At 37.7% G+C, this 19746-nt stretch overlaps 2 protein-coding genes across 2 annotated transcripts in view; one reads left to right on the top strand and one right to left on the bottom strand.

The window, feature by feature from the left end:
* The window catches only part of LOC101859759 (gamma-tubulin complex component 2), a 33570-nt gene extending 21639 nt beyond the window's left edge, over window positions 1-11931 (bottom strand). Inside the window, exons 1-10 of the mRNA XM_005091448.3 lie at window positions 11822-11931; window positions 7110-7204; window positions 5993-6074; window positions 5267-5358; window positions 3921-3978; window positions 3239-3370; window positions 2096-2192; window positions 1380-1468; window positions 988-1065; window positions 184-265 (exon numbers count right to left, since the gene is read on the bottom strand). Of these exons, the coding sequence (XP_005091505.1) occupies window positions 184-265; window positions 988-1065; window positions 1380-1468; window positions 2096-2192; window positions 3239-3370; window positions 3921-3978; window positions 5267-5358; window positions 5993-6074; window positions 7110-7162 (763 nt within the window). The 5' untranslated portion in view covers window positions 7163-7204; window positions 11822-11931. The remainder of the gene's footprint in view (window positions 1-183; window positions 266-987; window positions 1066-1379; window positions 1469-2095; window positions 2193-3238; window positions 3371-3920; window positions 3979-5266; window positions 5359-5992; window positions 6075-7109; window positions 7205-11821) is intronic.
* Window positions 11932-12158: 227 nt separating this feature from the next.
* LOC101859995 (transmembrane protein 138) lies at window positions 12159-19234 on the top strand. The gene is made up of 4 exons (XM_005091449.3): window positions 12159-12581; window positions 15825-15996; window positions 17687-17765; window positions 18348-19234. The coding sequence occupies exons 1-4, from the start codon at window positions 12454-12456 to the stop codon at window positions 18455-18457; spliced, it is 489 nt and encodes a 162-aa protein (XP_005091506.1). The 5' UTR covers window positions 12159-12453; the 3' UTR covers window positions 18458-19234.
* Window positions 19235-19746: the final 512 nt, after the last annotated feature.

The raw sequence follows: 19746 nt of genomic DNA, 5'->3' as shown, positions 1-19746 counted from the left end.
GTTTTCTTTGTAGTTTTAGTAAAAGTTTTATGGCACTTGCAACGCAATTAGAGTAAAACAAGAGCAGAAAATTAGAAGTGTTAAAAAGGAGCAGCAAATACAAAATAGGAGGAGGAGAGATACGGACAATAGATGCTTAATAGGAAAGGGGCAGCACTATACTTCTATAAAGTTGATACCTACCCAAACTTTGATCAATGAGGAACTCTTTTGCAGCATACTTTTCTGAGAGAGGACGCGGCAGGATGTACCTTGCTTCTTGTCCCTGAAATTCACAAACAGTTTTCTTCCATATCTTTTGAATAAATCACTGTAGTTACAAGAGGCTGAATTACTTCCGCAAAAGATCTAGTCAGTTTTTAGTGCTTGAGTGCTTAATAGGCTACTTGCACTGTATGCTTCCTGGAGAGCTGAGAATGTGTATGAGCCTTCTGGGGTCTGCTCTGATAATAATATTTGGTTAAAGCCACAAAAAAGAAATTTTCAGTTTTCAAGGGCTCTCAAGCCATGGAAGTCACCAAACTTTGGCAGCCATTTTCTCGCTTATTTTACGTCTGAAACCAGGTGACCTCCACCTCCTTCAATCGTAAATATCTCGACTTCTATTCAATACTAAAGGATATAACCCTTTCAACATTCTCCACTTAACCCTTTTGAGCACTCGACCCTTGAACCTATGCTTCTGAGCTCTTTTAGGTCATTTGCTAGATTTATATTACTACATACTGAGGATTTTCATTCGGATCGCTGGAGTAAGGTAGAAAGTGCCCTCTGGTTCATTTGGATAATATTCTCACTACAAAAATTCTGCAAAGGCATTAAAGAAAAAGTGCATGGATTAAACATCCCTTCCGGGGCCTCCAAATTTAACATTCATCTCCGATGAGACCATGGAAGCATAAAAAAGTGATGTCTTTACCAATAGTATTTAAACTTTGTGCACATGCCAAGAAAAGCAACAACAAAAAAAACATAGGTAGCACGTACTGCCATATTCAGGAGAAGGTCAGAGAGAACAGCCTGCTCCTGGGAGTACACTGGCAGCGTGCCAAGGGGGATAATGTTCTGGGGAGGAAATAAGCACATAAAATGACAAGCAATACAACCACACTCTCATCACAATCAACAGAAAGATAGTGAAATTAAAAATAGCAAACGAATTTTTGTTGCACTTTACTAATGACATTTCAAAACATACTTTGGAGAAGACTTGTGATTTCACAACCATTGATTGTGATTATTCTTGTGAGGACACCTTAGTCGGTACAATTATCATGACCATATGCTTCTCTTCAACTAAAAAATTTTTTTTTAAATAATTTTTTTTTTAATTAAAAGAGAAAAAAGAACAATAAAAGAAAAAGAACAGACAGTCTCACCTCATCAGCCGGACCGGCCACTGATGGCATAAAGTCCAGAGTGAGGTGTGTCCGCTGAAACAGCCAGTCTGGTTGTTGGGGAATATTCACTGAACAGAAAATGAATAAAACAAAATACATTCAAATAAGTAACCCACACAAACCGGCAAAACGTACCACTGCAGTTAAAAAACACAATTATTTCAGTTTATTCAATCTGACATCTTGTCATATTCATCATCACCAACCACAAAATCTAGCTATTTTACCACTTGATAGTCTTGACATAATTCTATCAGAAATGCTAGTAAAAGAAATTTTAAAGAGAATTCAACTCTAGAACACTCAACTTGTGGTATACTCAAGTAAATCTCTACAAGTGATAAAGAAAGAATTTTTTTCAATTTTACACTCAAAAGTACAAAGCTGTCAAACATTTTCATATCTATGAAAGGACGGGTTTACATAAAATAATACCAAAGCTAGCCTAAAAAACTGTCTCAAAATCTGCAGACATTGCTGTTATTATAGTAAAGACCATTTCTGGGGGAAAAAAACAACCTTTCATTCTATTATAGACTGAATGTATAACGTAACCTGCTGCTTTCCCCTTCCAAAACCTAAAAGATGAAAAAAAAGCTAGTTGCTCCAATCCATGGCCCAACTACAAGCTGTTTTCGGGATTCACCCTGAAATACATGGCAGAGAAGGGGTCTCCACATTTATGCGTTGCTCACCTTTCCTTGTGACCTGCCTCTCTCTCAAAACTTTCTTAAGAAAATCAGAAGATGCTGTGTCTACCACCTTGGCTTGCTTCTGTAAGGCATCCTTTATCTGAAAGTTGTAGACGCATAACAAGCCGTTATTCTTCCAAAAAAACAATAATGATCAGTCATATAATAGTCATATGTGCCGCAGCATGGTGAAATCAGGCACTTGCAAATTTTTGGGCATACTGGGTTATTGATATAGTCTTAAAACCTGCTCATTTGCCTCCCATTTGGTGAAAAAAAAACCCACCCATCTATCCAGGATATTTGCAGTTGAAGGAGATACGGGTCGTGTGGTGTCAGAGGTAAAATGAACTTTAAAAATAGAAAGATGTTGATCAAGTGTCCTTGAAAACAACAAATCTACATTTTTGTGCCTTTGCTTAACATTTTTCAGTAAAACACATGCAGGACAGTGTTTTAAATTGAGCAAAAACTGCCTTGACCCCAAAACAAAAAAATTGAAAAAAATTGCCAATAAAGACGAAAAATGTTGATGTCTTCAATTTCATTATTTTAACGAGTGCCTCGTTTCACAACCATGTCTCACATATCATAACATGACTTCCCACGTATAGGGTCAAAACAGAATTGGCAACATTATAAAATCAAATGTTTTGCTACTATTGACATCCCCCAAACCCCTATTTTTATGCAGGGGCTCTACATCCCCACCAACATAATTTATTAAATTTTGACCATTTAAGAGGCAGGCTTCAACCGTGCTTGTAAAGGTCAACATGAGCTGAAAGGAATGCAATATCCCAGCAGAAAGACCGTGACACAAAACAAAATTCCTCCTTATATGAGAATGGAACTCAGTTCTCCTGCATGCCACGTCAAAGCATCCAATCTCTAAACCACAGCCAACACTCCCCTACCCCTACAATTGCAACACTTCCCATATACATGGATTTTCACCTCCTATTATTGAAATAAAAAAGGTGTTTATCAAATATTACTACATGCCATCTAAAATACAATTCCTTGTTATAGTTTTGAGAAAATTGAAAAAGACGGACAAAAAGAAAAGAATGGTAAATCTCAACATTATTTTCCATTCAATCTCTCTATAAACACAGACACCTGACTTTCATAGCTTTGACCTACCTCTGACAACTCTTCTTCTGTAAGCTTTGCCCCTGAAGTTGGCAGCTGTGAGGTCACTTTGCTATGGGGCTCCAGGGTCATTCCCTCTTTCCTTGCCTTATCAAGAGCATTTTTCTTTAAAAATTCTTTAGTCTGAAACAAAAAATTTGTATCATTTTTCCTCAATCTGAAATTCATAATACAAACCTTCTCATTTGTCTCACAATTAGGAAACACAAATGTAATATGATAAAAAAAAACTAAATGTTCAGATGAATAACAATAGGCACATAATGTTCACTTCCTCTCAAGATCAAAGTTATAGCATTGGCAAAAAGACCAGACCAAGAAGGAATTTCTTTATTTTACTCTTGTTCAGGAAATGTCTTAAGACTTCAGCCCATCTAAAAAAATGTATGAAACGAAACCTGTATATCAACCTTGACTATTCCAACTTGCGCCGGAAGCCTTTCAAATATCAAACAAAAGAGAAAAATAGTAATTTAGTCATGACGCAAACCACCAAATGACAAAACTAAAAGGTGAACAATACTAGACTTGAACTTTAACAATAGCATATTAGACTTACACACGTCAAAAGAAAGAACTATGCGACAAAATCAGGAAATATAACCATTTACCTAAAATTGATGACATAAACCAAGAATTTTTAATAAAAGACATCAGAGAAGCAGCAACACACCTGATCCTCCTCACACAGCTTGGAGAGCATGTACACCAAAGGATCCAGGTCACGTGCGCTGAAACATCAAAATTGAACTCGTGTTTAAGTAGTAACTTACATGTGACATTCACTAATTGAAAAATACTACTTTGTTTAAAAACCTTTTTTTAATGTAGGTATTTTTACACCCCCAGGCTTCCAACTTTGCCAATCCAGGCTGAGAGGAATACATCGCAGAAGAAAGACTGATATACTCAATAAAATTTACACAAATTTTCCTCAGTTCACCCAGGTGGCAATGGGTACCCGGCTATAGACAGCGAAAGATCTTGTCAGTTTGTTAGTGTTTGAGCGCTTAATCAGCTGCTTGCACTGTATGCTTCCCGGGAAGCCGAGAATGTTTCGGAGTGTTCTATGGTCTGCTGGGGTAATAATATAGTGTAAAGCGTATAGAGCCTGCTGTTGAGCGGGGATATGCACTATACAAATGCTATTTATTATTTATTATTATTTATTATTAAAAATTTTCTCCCCACTCTGGAATCAAACTCGGGTCTCCGACTTGCAACAGCAAAGCGTTTAACCAGTACATTACAGCGGCCAGTGTACTGTGCTTACACCTTACCTCTACACCAGGTGTGTGCACAAGTATGCACCTCGCAATCTAAGTGCACAACAATGGATATCAATATTAAGTTTGCAAAAAAAGGATGTTGATGCCCCCCCCTCTACATCATGACATTATCTTTGCAAAAAAGCAGTAACAAATTCAGTCTGAAAAAATTAAAACAACAAACAACGATCCATCTTTTTTTTTTCAGTACAGAAATGTCTTCAAGATAGGATATCAAATCATAAACATATCAAAATATGAGAATTTCTTGTAATAAAATAAGCAATATCGGGAGCATTTTATCTAACTAAATTTGTTAATCAAACTTAAAATTTCTTATATCTCACAACAATGGCAACACATTCTATGTTAACTACATAAACATAGTTAAAACTAAGAAGGGAAGACCAAAGATGACATAAAGGTGAGCAGTACAGGCGGAAATTAAAAAGCGGGGACATCATGGAAACAGCTAGAAAAGGATGCACAGGACAGGCTTCCCTAGGGTAATGTTGTTGATGGCCTATGCTCCACTGGGATTTAAAAAGGGCAAGAGAGAGAGATAGTTAAAACACAACAAAACCAGGGTGTAAACTTAGTTTTTTCAATAAAGCAAAGCCTACTCCACTTTTTCAGAGAAAAACAAACTAAGTGTTTGTTTCTGAATTCAAACCATCATGTAAGAAAAAAAAAAGAACACAGAGATTTGGCAAATACCACTTTGGTGTATCAACAGCACTAAAACACTCACTTTTTCCCCTTGAGTTCATCGTACTTGGCCAGGAACTCTATGGGTGTCTGAGAAGACTCAGCAATCTTCCTCTTCGCTTGACTGGATGAAACCTAAATGAAAAATGTAAATAAAGTTAATAATCTTGTTCGTTTGAGAAAAGGCATGCATATGCATAAAAATGGTTATCTAGTCCGAGGAAAGAGCAAAACAGACAGGGGAAAAAAAAAACCCCAACCCCAGATGGAAGAGTAAAAACAGAGCAACTTATAGTGGCACCCTGTAACAACCTGTTTGTTTGTTTGAGTAAAGAGAACTTCCACACATTATTGGTCATTTAGTGCTGGGAAAAATTAAGACGACAAACCAAAACAACAGAGGAAAAGTAAAGAAGTAGGACCTCTACCAAGGCACCCTCGAACCACCCGCTGTGATATATCCATTCAATGAGCAGATTGAGCATATAAGTCAATAAAAATACGATAAACTACAGCCGACTTTCATTTCATACTACGCTCATCATCATTAATGTTCAATTTTATGACTGTTCTTGCAGATTTGGCACCTTTATTAGAAATGAAGAAAATTTATCAATTTAGCAGCTCTCTGCCCTCACACAAAGAGAATGCAGCTTTTCTCATAGTTGCGAATTCTCCATCTTCAAACATTTATTAAAGGTGGAGATTGGAAATCAATTTTTCAAAATAAAAAAATAAACATTTACTACATTTATAGTATAAAACCTACCTGAGTTGTGATGTAAGGAGTCCTACTTTTCAGCAACTTTTCTGTGTAAACTTCTTCCCCAACTGGATCAGACAACCTTACCCTGAAAAGCACAGAATAAAAAAATTTTTTTAAACACACACAAAAAAAAAAGAGTAATTCAGGCCAATCAGAGCATATTCCTGAGAGAGAGAGAGAGAGAGAGAGAGAGAGAGAGAGAGAGAGAGAGAGAGAGAGAGATAGAGAGGACACTTAGAATAGTTTACTTGTTGAATTATTCTTTTAGAAAATAAAACAACTAAATAAGTTGGCTGAACCTAACATCATTCATTGCGGTAATTTTGTCTTTTATTTTCAAATCTTTCTTGGAACAGTGGGCAACAGGTAATATATGATAGCATTTTCAATACCAAAGCCGTTCCGACCACAAGTAAATCTAAGAGCTCCATTATAATAATGATAATGATAATAATAATAATGATAATGAAGATCATTTCTATAGTGCCCACTCCTGTGTAAACACAGCTCTAGACGCTTTACATAAATGCATGTACGAACAATATTAATGAACGCTACACACATACATGCACACACTCACGCACACACATGTGCACACACATGCATGCCAAACACACATCTACTTGCTTATCACACATGTGCACACACATGCACGCCAAACACACATCTACTTGCTTATCACACGCACATGCTTACACATTGTTACGAAATGAGCACATAAAAATACATAATAAAATAATATACACAATGCAATTCTCAAAAATACATGTTGTTGTTGTTGTTTTTTAAAAATCCCTTTAGCTGCGAGCATTTCGCTCTCTCAAAAATACATAAATGGATACATCATAGTCAGGCCAATATCAAAAAAGCTAAAAAGATAGGACTTCCTTTGCGAGTGAATTGGTAAATCAGCCAACAGGACATGACCGACGGGAGGTAAGGAATTGTATCCCTTACAGCTCCTTTCATGAATTTGTAAGCCTCGAACAAAACTCTGTTGAACGTCTACAACATCAGTTACTGCAAAGTGAGTATCACCTCACAGAGATGTAATGTAATATTGATTCGGATCAATTAATACTTCTACACATAATCAAGAAATGTGTAAAGCAACACTCACCCTAATAAAGTCATCAGCTCACTGACATGGTGGTGAATTGTGAATTCACTCATTTTGTTGCAGAAATCAAAATCCCTTTAAAGTTACGAAACACTCTGTGAACAAACAGAATTTTTTCAAAGTCAGGTAAACAATAATAATTGTTCTGAAGCAATACAATAGAATGAGAATGACAGAAAAGTAAACTCTCACGAAAGCTATGAGTTTCAAAACAAAATAAATAAGACAAGTACAAGCATGTATTGCACCAAATTCTATTTTTAATTATAAATTATTATTTGTGATAGGGTAGATCAGATAAATCTCCTCCCAAACAAATAAAAAATTTGTTTTAATCAACAGTTCATCTACAGGGGTAGAGACTCCATAAAAAAAAAAAAAATACAAGGTAATCTACCAAGAAGAAACTATTGAAAACACTTGTGAGTCAGCTACTACTGGTACTGACAGAAAGTACTTTCCTACAACAGAGTAAATGGTCCGATCACTTTCTACTCAAACACCACGGCATTACAACCATTTTCAGAGAATGGAAGGCACAGAAATACATACTATCAAAATTACTGGCGGTGGGTGATGTCACCTAAGCCATTATAATGAACTGTATCAGTTGTTTTCATTGTATAAACATAACAATTTCATCACTGCTTTGTTATTGTAGACAAACAGTGGTACAATATATAAATTCATGGGTAATTAAGAGTGTTTAAATGCTGGTAACTGGCTGTTCTGTGATTTAGTAAATAACTGCTGTGACAAGACAAAAAAACTTAACACTATCAGACAGGAAGGTAAGACCATTGCCATAAATCTACTGTGGACTGTGACTCGTTTTAAAAATACAGTAAAACCTGCCCTAACGGCCACCTCTATTTAAAGACGGCCACTTTCCATTTCCCCCCTTGCCTTTTTTCTATATAATTTAACTGTGTAAAACGGGCACCTGTTAAACGCGGCCGCGGCCACCATATTTTAACACACAACCCCTATCACACTAAGCAATTACACCTGTCTTAGACGGCTACCTTAGTGACTCCATTACGTTTTGTCATAAATTGTGCATAGGCCCCTGGTGTTGTGGGCGAACCGTCACAATTCAATCACCTGTCGTTGTTGTTAGGTAGTCCCTTCAACCGGTCATGTTGCGTAGGCCCCTCCCACTGTTGACCAACAGCTACCAATTTTCAACTGCTGGTGAGGTAAGCGTGTGATCCCTCATTACCCATAAGCCCCGCCCAGAACCCATACACAAATAGTAAGTGAGATGAGTGGTCACTGTTTACCCAGTTTGTAACAAAGTAGCAATGGACGTCAACATGAACTTGTGACAGAATCGTCGCTCGTTCTCCGAGTGGTGGCGATCCATGTGTTTGTTTTAACATGGCACTCGGTCTTCCTCGTCTGATACATTTCGTTTTATTGTCACCCTTGTGCATAAACAGCAACAAAATAAAAATTACAAACAAAATACTTGAAACCACCATCACCACCACCAACAACAACAAAAACAACAATGCGGTTACTTTCGATTGGGACCTCAGATTGTATAATTTGTTTTGTTCATTTTGATCCGTCCTGCTTAAGACAGCCACCTGTCTTATACGGCCACTTTTCTCCTTGACAATGGGTGGCCGTCTTATACAGGTTTGACTGTACAATTAATTTTATCTTCTAATTTTTTTGCAACTCTCAAGATTTATTGCTCCATTCCAGTAGAGTATAAACCTAGTAGGCCAATGACTTTCAGTTGACGTTAATGCTCCAATCATTCCTTTCATTGAAAGGGGGCCCAGCTAGTATAATAGAACGAACTAAGAATTACTAACGCTCAGTTACGATGGCGACGGCGTCTCAACGAGGTCGGAACATTTGAATTGATGGACCCATTCGTCAATAACGGGTCAGATTTAGATCTTTTAGCAGATGATAGTGATGATGAACCATCATACAGAGTTGATAATGAGTATACAGGGCTTGAAATAGACCGCGGCACCACGGCAATTTGCCTTGGTGCCTTTGCAATTTGCCGCAATGCCCTTAAAATCACAGGGTCAACCGCGGCAATTTTTGCCGTGCCCTTGTTTTTAATTTTTTTAAACGTGACGCCATGAAAATAAATCAATATAATTTGTCCTGTGCTGTCACTTGTGGAAAAAAAAAGAAAAGAAAGTTATACAATGTACAAACGTCTTGTCGGGTTCGCCATCGTGACCGGTCATTGAACCTACATCACAAGATACGGCATCGTGTGAGCACCGGCTGTTGGGGTCACCAAAGTTCATTCAAAGTCTGAACGCTGCGAAGTATGGGACTCCGGAATAGGGAGAAATTATTTATTTTTTTAATTTTTAAGATACACGTGAGGAAGGGGGGGGGGGGGGGGGTATGAAGACATCCTGTCAGAGTTGTCTGAAATCTCATCAAAACTTCAGTCAGACACTGCTCAGCTTGACAATTGTGTCAATTTTGTCAAGGCTAGTGCAAACACACTCACACCAATGATAACCAAACCTCAGTATGCCAGTCTTTTTCTATATATTGTGTGTGCCAAACATATTTTCAATATTCTGATCCAGTCATTAAGTCATATGACATGCTGATTGTTTAGGTCTTTTTTATACAACATACTTTAAGACATATTTTCAAAACTTGTTTTCACTTATCATAGTCATAAAACCTCATAAAACTGTTTAACAACTGTTTTAAGTTATTCATTCTTTTTTTCCGTACAAGTTCATAAGTTGTTTTCACTCCTCATTTTCTTACATGCAAGTTCAAAATTTGTTTTCATTTTATCATTACACCTCCTGAAAACCACTCTGTTTGAATCTCATTAATGATCAATGTCTTACCTAATTGGTCAAATCATTCACTGTTTTCTATTGTGCCCTATTTCCAACAGTCATACACATTATGCATTTTAATCCAATCAATGAGGGGTAGTCATAAAGGCATTTATGTCAGATGCAATCGTGATCGTCTGATTTAAAACTGTGACTTTTAGTGCTTTTGTTTTGATGTGATTTTACTGTGATTTAGATTCTACTTACTTTTCATTCATAATTTTACAAATTTTATAATGTTCCAATAACTTTATACTTTTGTAGAGAGTAAGAATAAATTGTATTGTTATAAACGCTGTGATGCATGACCCAGTATTACCAACTTTAAATCAACAAAATCATCCCCTGTGAATTTTGCCTTGGTGCCCTAGCAAATTGCCTCGATGCCCTCTGATTTTTAGGCCATACCTAGGCAATTTTTCCCTGCCCTCTTGAACACCTAATTCAAGCCCTGAGTATAGGAAAGGAAATAGGAGAGGTGCGGACACAAGTGAAGATGAAATTTGTGCTAGATCTAGATCTAGGCTTAGATCTAGATTTAAAATCGGGAGTTCCCCGTGCTCAGACCAATGATCCGATGCTTCCCGGTCCCAGTTCAGACCGTCACGCAAACGTCAAAGATCACACAACGTAGATTTAGACCCCAAATCATAGGAATACAGCTGATATAGACCCTCCTAGTCCTTGGTCTACACAACAAACTTCAAATAGTGGCACCCCTCCCCCGGTGTCCATGCCCCGTCCTGCAACCACACACCCTGATGTTGATGCTCAAATTTGTCAGAAAAATCTTTTCATAGTGACTTCAACATTTGTCAGTTGATACAACATCTATTTCTTGCAGAGACAAAGATATAAAGGCATGCATATCGACAGAATGTACCGAGCACACAAATGTTATGTAAAAGGTTTTTTTCTCGATTTTGCCACATATTCACAAACTCATAAAATTTCACACGATAAAGGTCACAAAATTTTTTTTTGATTTGTTGAGTATGTTTCAATGTCAATGTTTGTGGAAAAGTTCAATGCTGTACACAAAATAATAAGCTCGGTATTTTTTTACTTTCCCTCCCGTCTCACACTCAGCTACCAGTTGTCTATTTTCTACTAAATATTGATGCGCTGAACACGAATATCAACTTCATTTCCGTCGCAAATTAATGGTTTTTGAAATATTTGATTGTTTTTAACCGAGATAGACTATAGACATGCTTTGGACCAATCGGGGGGTTCCAGGGGGGCCTGCCCCACTGGGGTAAAAGAAAATCTGGGGGGTTACAGGGGGGCATGCCCCCCTGTTTTTACACCCATAATTTGATATTTTACAGTTAGATTTGAAATTGTCTTGAAAATAATTGATTTGCGACAGTTTTAGTGGCGTGTGATCTGCAGCAAACAGTACAGCAGTTTGACCCCTGAAACAGTGCATCTGTGTGCGGGAGTGAAAGTAAAAATTTACCATAAGCTCACAGTGAGGTTTTGAAAAAGGTCCCGAAAGCCTGGCATTCCTCATTTACCCTGCCGAGAAATGCCTGACTGGCAGTGAGTGAGTTAACAATCAATGGAACAATGAGCTGCACTACCCGCATCCCGCATCTCACCAGGTGCACGCCGATAAGTTTCGAGAGCGTGCACGCTTTTCGCCCCATTGCAGTATCATGGTATTTACATCTAGATCTAGAATCTAGATCTATATTTTTTCAGACTAGACCACTGTCTCAGTCTGTTATTTGGGGGTGTGGCGTCCATAGCAATGAGCAAAGGAGTGCTAACAAAAATCAAGATTCATGTCTAGGCATAGCATCGACACCTTGCTGGGCTATTCAAACAATGTAAGAGCGAACGGGCATTTAATTTTGTACTTACATGGCGGAAGACAACGATTGACTAGCAGCATAATAATTTTAATGCCTCATTTCGGACTCAATGTTTATGTTCGCGCTTCCTCGACTTTGGAAAACTGAAAACGGAAGTGCATTCAACGGGCAACGGGTTGAATGAGGAGTTTGACACTGATTTATTTTCGCATCATAATTTTACAACGAGAAACAAAGATATTGCGCTCCTATCTATTACCTAATGGACTTCATTGTCAATTTAGTATAAAATGTATAATTTAGTCAGCGTGTAATTAATATTCATGAGATTTTTCAAATTTCTTGTCCATGCGAAACTAATTTCACTCCAGCCTTTTCAAGTCGTAGCGATAGTAAACATAATGGCGACATGAGTATACATGTTTGAATCGAACAGCTAGCTTTATTTAGTCCCTACAAATTTCTTCATCCCATGTTTCTCGCCGATAACGGATATATGATCACGATGTGTGAATGATAAATTACTTAATTCTTTAGCTGGATGGTGCTCTGCATTGATTTTTGGTCTTGTTATTGAGAAGACCACTCCATCCAGCAGTTCATCTCCTTGACTAAAGAAAGTACGAGAGATTTAAAAACCAGAATTACGAGTCAAGAAGGTTTATAGTTTAAGCCGCCAAGATGATGCTCGTCAGTCGCTACAGACCAATATTGCTTCTGCAATATTTGCTCCTGATTGTTGACATTTTTATGAATTCCTTTACTGAGCTGTTGCGCTTTCAAAATGTCATAATGCTGGTGCTCTTTGTGTAAGTGTATTCTTAAAATAATTAACAATAGACAATGTAATGTTTAGAGCTCAGGCTCACAATAATGTTATGACAGCTAATGTTGCTGACACATAGGCGAGTGGTCATTGGGGTGTGCTTTCAAGGAAGACACGACAGACTTACAACTTGTCTAAAGCTTAAAAACAGCGGTGCACTGTGACGACCAGCATCCAAAACTTTGTATGATCTCAAATTCTGATTTATTGTTGTGGAAAGTTTGTCAGTGATGAACTTTTCATATTTTTATGTTATGACATTTTATACCAAATTTCTCCATTGACATTGGCATCAATAAAAGGGTTTTTGAGGGTTTCTTTTAGTATTTTGAAGTTCAGAAGATTAACTCACTCGCTGCCGGCGCCTCAGATCAGAAAAAGCCGCTGCCTGCCAGCTTTTATTTTACCTTTTTCAAAATCCAGTTACTCTGTACTTATTTGTGTTAGATTTATTAATATTGGCCTGTTTCAGTAGGAGGTGCTGGGCTTTACAGAACAGAAAGAATATATATGTGGGTCATACATTTTGCAGACCTTTACTGTGACTTTACAACCCAATAACTTTTTTATTCCGGTTCTTAAAATTCAAGAAGCATAAAATTCTTATTATAAATAATTAAAATTCTTTCTTAGAGGTACCAAATAAAAAGGGCTAAAAAGCGAAAAATTAAATTTTCATTGGCATTGCTTTACCATCACTACCCTTATTTCATGCGCTTCATCATCTGAGTCTGAGTTCATTGAATCATAATGGATTCAGAATCTCTAAAATTATGAGCCGTTCTCATCAATTCATATTGGCATGAGCGTTTTGCTGACTTTGGTCACCCAACGTTCAAAACAAAACCCAGAAATAGGACTAAGTGAACTCTCGTTCCAAAAGTATGCAGAACTTCAAGGGAAATCATTTTATTTTAGTAAAGTGAAACTGCCCTGAGTTGTCAAAGGGATGTTACTCTAGTAATTGTGCTATGCCGTTTCCGCATGTGCGTCAGCAATTAGTAGAAATAAAGAGGAAAATACGCGACCGGCGAGTGCGGTAGCGACGGTGAGCGGTCATCGCCTCTTGACTGACACACAGGTGCGGCAACGGCAGTGAGTGAGTTAAAGAAGCTGCAAACTGTATTTAGACACAATTTTTTTATGGACAAATTTCATGGACAATTTGGAAAGCGACTGTGTTTTCGCTGTGAATACCGTGGGAGTGTGTTAATCAATGATTAAAATTATAACGCTCTTTCTTTTATATAGAGCTTTCTATTTATGAAGTGCATTACAAACACATGAATAACCCCCTGCAATTTATAAGCTGATGAGACATTACAAGTAGTTACGCCCATTCGAATAACCTTTTTAGACGCTCATGTTGTTATAATAAATTAATTATTTTGGGTTCGAAAGGGGATAATATAGGTCAATTTCCGAATGTTTTGCACTCAAATTGTTCTTTTTACCTGCACAATGGTTTTCAAAACTATCAAACAAGAAGCTTATGTTTTATCAGGTAGTATCATTTCATACAAAATCAAGCTCATTTGAAAGATTTTGTATAGAAAAATGGAAGTGTTGTTTCCTGACTATCCTTTCGAGCTCCTCATGTCTAAGTGGGTCAATTTGTAATTTCATTAGATGAACATCTAGCGCTACCAACTTGGTGTGTTTTGAATGAGACGTAGGCCTTGATTATGAACCAACGCAAGCAGTTTGAGAAGTAGGCCACAAATGCACACAAATTCAAGCAGTCTGACGCACACACACTTGAGGTGCGTGAATGCGGGTCCAACGCAGGACCCGAATTGAACGGAGATGGTGCTTGGCGCGCATGCCCTGAGCCAGGGGCCAGACTGACACGGGACCGGAACAAAGGCGAGGTGTCGAAATAGGCTTATTGGATGACATAAACCCGGCCCCCGCAGGACGAGGGTTAAAACTATAAATGCCGCCTTCTCTATCTATTTCACTTATTTTATATTATAAGGAAATGGCTATGCATACGGCCCTCCCGTACTCATAGCATCGAGGCTATGTGTACGGCCCTCCACCTTACATAAAACAAGTTAGGCTTTGTAGGCGGCTCATAAACTATCGAACCGAACACCACAAGTGGACAAACTTAACCCTGGAAGCGCGCAGGCCCTTTATAAAGGGTGTGAGCCAGGCTACCCGGGAAGCACGCAGGCCCTATAGGGCTGACCTACTTCGATTGGGAAGCACGCAGCTATATAAAGGGCATAGACGCAGACCTTTTTTCAATGAAAGATATGGATCGATAAAGTGACGCGGTCCAGCTGAGCTTAATTAGATCTAAATCCCTATAGGGCCTACTTTAGAGGGCCGTATGTGGGGAGGGCCATACGCATAACACAGGCATTTATATATAAAACTTATATATGTTTCTAATCATCCCTTGATTCCCTGTTTGCTTTCACACCTTTACAAACAAACAATACATATATTATATGTGTGCCTGAATCAAGTTACACTTAGGTTAGGAGCAGCTGAGTCCCTGGAAAGAAATTTCCTAAAAAGTTTTGCACTGTTTTGTCCATGCTCAGTATCGTACTGTAATTAACCCGAAATTAATGCGCCATGCTTTCACACCTTTACAAACAAACAATACATATATTATATGTGTGCCTGAATCAAGTTACACTTAGGTTAGGAGCAGCTGAGTCCCTAGAAAGACATTTCCTAAAAAGTTTTGCACTGTTTTGTCCATGCTCAGTATTGTACTGTAATTAACCCGAATTTAATGCGTTAGATATGCGACTTTATATTTACAGTTGCACCTGCGTAGGGTTACCTTACCATAACAGCTTCCTTACCTGTGCTAGTGAGACACCCTTGAGTTTTTCCTATATTTTTAACCTGTCTTGTCTATAGAAGTCCTTTTCCAATGAGGTCACAGTCAGTAGTCAGTCATTTTCTCTCCCACCCCTGCCCCCCTGTGGGCGACTTCTAAGTGATGGTGCTTGCCATTTTAAAGTTGATGTGTCTTATAATAAGTTATAATCTGATGACATATAATGTATGTGCACCACCTTATCAGCGTATGTTGTTCGATATATGTGTGGTGAAATTGATGTATGATTCATTTGTATATATATATATATATGAACAAACATCTGTCAAATGTGTGATCAAATAGAGAAAGTAAACAAAAACATTCTTGAAGGCTTAAATTTTTTAGAATGTTACAATTTTGTGTTTATATTTTGTCTTTCAGGATTCAGGACTTCTGTCTGGTTTTTGCAGTCATCATCATCTTCTTGCTGTTCTTCTCAACATTTATATTCCAAGCTGGCTTGATTAGCATCCTGGTTTCAAAATTCAAGGTTGCCATATCCATCACGTTTATCTACTTCTCTTTGTGTGTGGCCCTCCATGTGTGGACAATGGTAAAGAAATGTGTAAATCATGTTGTTCATGTCTATATATGCAAAATTGTCGCTGATAAAACATGCTGCTACTTAAAAAATATGCCTTCCAGCTTTGAATACTCACAAAGAAAGGAAGTATCATTATGCAGGGTTTCCACACAACCAGGAAAGCGGGGAAGAGGCTAGGAATTTCATTTTTAGAATTCCCGGTCGCGAAAACACCATAAAAATGAATGGAAATGAAAATATACGGGAGAAAGTCAGGAAATGAAAGAGCTGCCCATCATTATGAATTTGTCGAAATTGTTAAGGTTTTAAACTTTTTGTTTTATTTTCAGCTTTACGAAAGTATGATCATAGCATCCCACCCCTGACTCCAATTTTTTAAAATTTATTTGCCATTCAGCTGCCACTACCCATCCCCACCTTCCCAGTGTACAAGTTAGGAAAACGGTCTTTAAGTTATGTGCAGCTGTCTAACTCATGCTCTGAAAACAGAGCCCTGGTAGTTGCTTAGTAACACTTTGCCTTTAGATAAACATTAGCTAGTAGTAAGACCAACATAAGTTTGACAATGTGTTAAAAAATTCCTGCACCTTTGTGTTAAAAAATTCCTGCTCCTTTGCGCTGTTGATGATGGCCTAGGAAATGAAAGAACATGGGGGGAAAAAACGATCTAGTTTGAAACTTGAAAAAATCAGCTACGGTGCACAGCATATTTTGTGGTGATGCTCAATCAGGGTCAAAGGCTTGTGATGTATCCCTTTGGTTTCTTATGTTTTTGCTATAGTCAAACTAACAGCAAATAAGCACCCTCCCCTCCCCCCTCCCTCTTTTTTAAAAAAATTTAACAGTTAACAATGATGAGTCTGCCGAGACCTTTTTCATTGCACCTTTACACGTATCCTAAAACTCCAGTCCTTGACACCCCTGTAAAAGGGACTGTCTGTGGCCATGTTAAAAAAATTTCTCTTGCATGTATCTCTTTCTGTTTCTTCTTCATAGTTCTGTCATATTTTTTTTATAATCACATGGACCATGGTTACAAAATCCAGGTGAAAACTGGGAAAAAAACTAGAAATATTTTCTTCATCATGAGTGGGAAGCCTGATCATGTCTATTTTTTTCTTGACCAGTATTATAAACATGGATTTGAAAGACTGAACGAAAACGTGTATTTAATTAGGGGAGGTGAAAGCGACATGCTCTGTGTCGTTCTGGCCGAAATGGAGGAAATGGAATCAACATGGGCCATGCCGTTATGGGGCAGATAGGAGTTAAATCTTTTAGAAGACTAACTGCTTCAACCCAGTTTGTCGGGGCCTATCCAGACTGAGTGATGTATGATATCCCATCAGGAAGACAGATAGTGAACAAAATAAACTTCCTATTATGGGAGCCACACTCACATCTTTTATAAACAAGGCAAAGATAGGCAAGGCTTATCCATTACACCACTACTGCTGGTATGGTGGGGTAGTTGAAAGGACATATACTGTCAAAAAGATATCAAAGGAGAACCCAATAGGAATTTGTTAATACAGTAATTTCGACAGTTATAGATCCAGCCTCTTCTAAATAATGGGCATTGCCTTGTTTGAGACATAAAATTCATACAAACAGAGAGGTTTAAATAGATCTGTGTATATTTCTAATAATATTTGTGAGCTGGTGAAAGTCATAATTATGTCTTTTGCCTTTTCTGCAGCATTTGCGGTGGGGAGATGTGAAGTTCTACATCTGGGATAACACTGGCTACCAGGTTTTGTTTGCCTTTCAGAGAATAGGTAAGTTTTTATGTGTAATTGGTAATGCCCATCATTGTTTATCTGGTTTTCAGGAATACCTACAGCTTGGTTTTTGCAAGTACTAAAGCCTGGCTGGACTTTATAGGTCTGAAAAGTTGATAGGCAGCCTTGTGCTGTTTTCTATCCTTATCTAAAAAGACGTTTTATGTAAACAAACACTCAAATATAAGAAAGCTTTTCATTTCAGTTTTATTAGAAAATAAGAAATAAAGACAATGATGTAACGTTGTCTTTAACAATAAGAAATAATACATTTAAGCATTTGCAATAAAATTTTAAAATGGAGAAAGAAGTAATGTTTGGTAAGTTTGTTGTGTATTTTATCTATGGCAGAAAATGCTCTGCCTCTTGCATATTATGGTTTTTGTACAAAAAATGCTTAACTCTGACCCGGCTTTTCAGGGTGAGTTGAAAAACTTTGATGTCACTAAATTTTTTTTGCAACTGCAGTGATATAATGTAAACGAGAATTACCTTATATTATGTGAGTTCAAAAGATATATAAAAAGTAAATCATTAAATGTTCACCTCATTTGACCTTTTCTTCTTTTTTTGTTCCAGCTGCAGTCTTCTATTACTATTTCTACAAAAGAACAGCATTAAAACTGGGAGAACCACATTTCTATGAAGACTCTGAATGGATCCACAAAGAGTTTGAGAGAAGGAGATAATAGACTAATGTCTCCTTTGCTATGTAAAAACCTGCACAAGTCTCCACTGCTAAAACTCTGTGAATGGGGAAAGCTCAGACCTTGACCAAAAAATGTTCTGTCCCTCAAACACACTTTATGGGGAGTTATACTACAAGTTTGGGTTTCATGAACATGTTCACTCGCTCGACTGAGTTAGTTTGCAAATAAATCTTTGAATAGTCAAAGAGGGAGAAACGAATGTTGGTTGAATGAATTTGATTTTTCATGTCTGAATTTGTATGCATGAACCAGTCTTGTTTATTTCGTATGCTGTCCAGGAGTATGTTTAGGGCAAGAGAGTAGGGGGTTGGGGTTAAAAGATTAATATGAAACGTAACGGTATCTTGAAGTCTGAGTAATATTCTATTTACATACTTATGTGTGCAGTGTACTTTGGGTAAATATGCATGTTGATGGTGGTAAGCTATTGAGTTGTCTGCTGTCAGTCAGCCAAGTGTCTAGGAATATGCTTTAATTTTTTTCAGGATCTCAGAGAGGATCTCATCTGCTCTTGTCAGTTGTATAGGACTTGCACAACAGAAAGTTGGGAAACATGACAGTGACAGATTGTGCAGTTATATATGTGACATAATGACTTATCCTGACATGTGCACATTGAATTTTTTTTGTATAGTTATGATCCTGCATATATAAAAAAAGGAAGGCAAAAGTGAAGAGTAGTCCCCAAAAAACAGAGGAGAACATACTCTGAGATGACCTGAATCTTGCAAATAAATACGCAGAAGATTGAAAGTGGATGTGGTGTCCAGTTATATTTTTCTGATCAAAAATGCTGTGATATTCTGTGATACGAAGGATGGCACCGCAGTTCTTGACGATGAGTGTGTGTTTGTGTCTGTAGCATGTTGAAGAATTGCTACACTTTGTGCCTTATGGAACTTTAACTTAAATATAATCCTCTGGATTTGTAAAGACATGTATATATTAGATTATTATGCATTTTGATTTGATTGTGAATGTAGTGTGTATGCTTACAGTGTGCACAAATTGGGTGCTCATGCCCACACACCCTCTGACACACTCTGTTCTGCACATACAATACTCTCTCTCTATCTCTCCTTCTCCCTCTCTCCCTCTCTCTCTCCCTCTCTCTCTCTCTCTCTCTCTCTCTCTCTCTCTCTCTCTCTCTCTCTCTCACTCACACACACACACTCATACACACACACAAAAACTTTGTCTCCATCCCATTCCTACCATCTTACAGTTTGGATTGTTATAAAGATCAAATTAGAGCCAGTTATCTGCCA

Source organism: Aplysia californica, unplaced genomic scaffold (assembly GCF_000002075.1).
Source record: "Aplysia californica isolate F4 #8 unplaced genomic scaffold, AplCal3.0 scaffold00030, whole genome shotgun sequence".
Taxonomy (NCBI): domain Eukaryota; kingdom Metazoa; phylum Mollusca; class Gastropoda; order Aplysiida; family Aplysiidae; genus Aplysia; species Aplysia californica.
Note: the sequence above shows the minus strand (reverse complement) of the source record. Positions and strands in the feature narration are given on the sequence as shown.

What these genes read in the sequence shown, in the direction of transcription:
- LOC101859995 (XM_005091449.3), top strand. Translation starts at nt 12,454, where the DNA reads ATGATGCTCGTCAGTCGCTACAGACCAATATTGCTTCTGCAATATTTG. An exon ending in CCCTCCATGTGTGGACAATG is followed by an intron (nt 15,997 to 17,686) that starts GTAAAGAAATGT and finishes CCTTTTCTGCAG; the next exon opens with CATTTGCGGTGGGGAGATGT. An exon ending in GTTTGCCTTTCAGAGAATAG is followed by an intron (nt 17,766 to 18,347) that starts GTAAGTTTTTAT and finishes TTTTTGTTCCAG; the next exon opens with CTGCAGTCTTCTATTACTAT.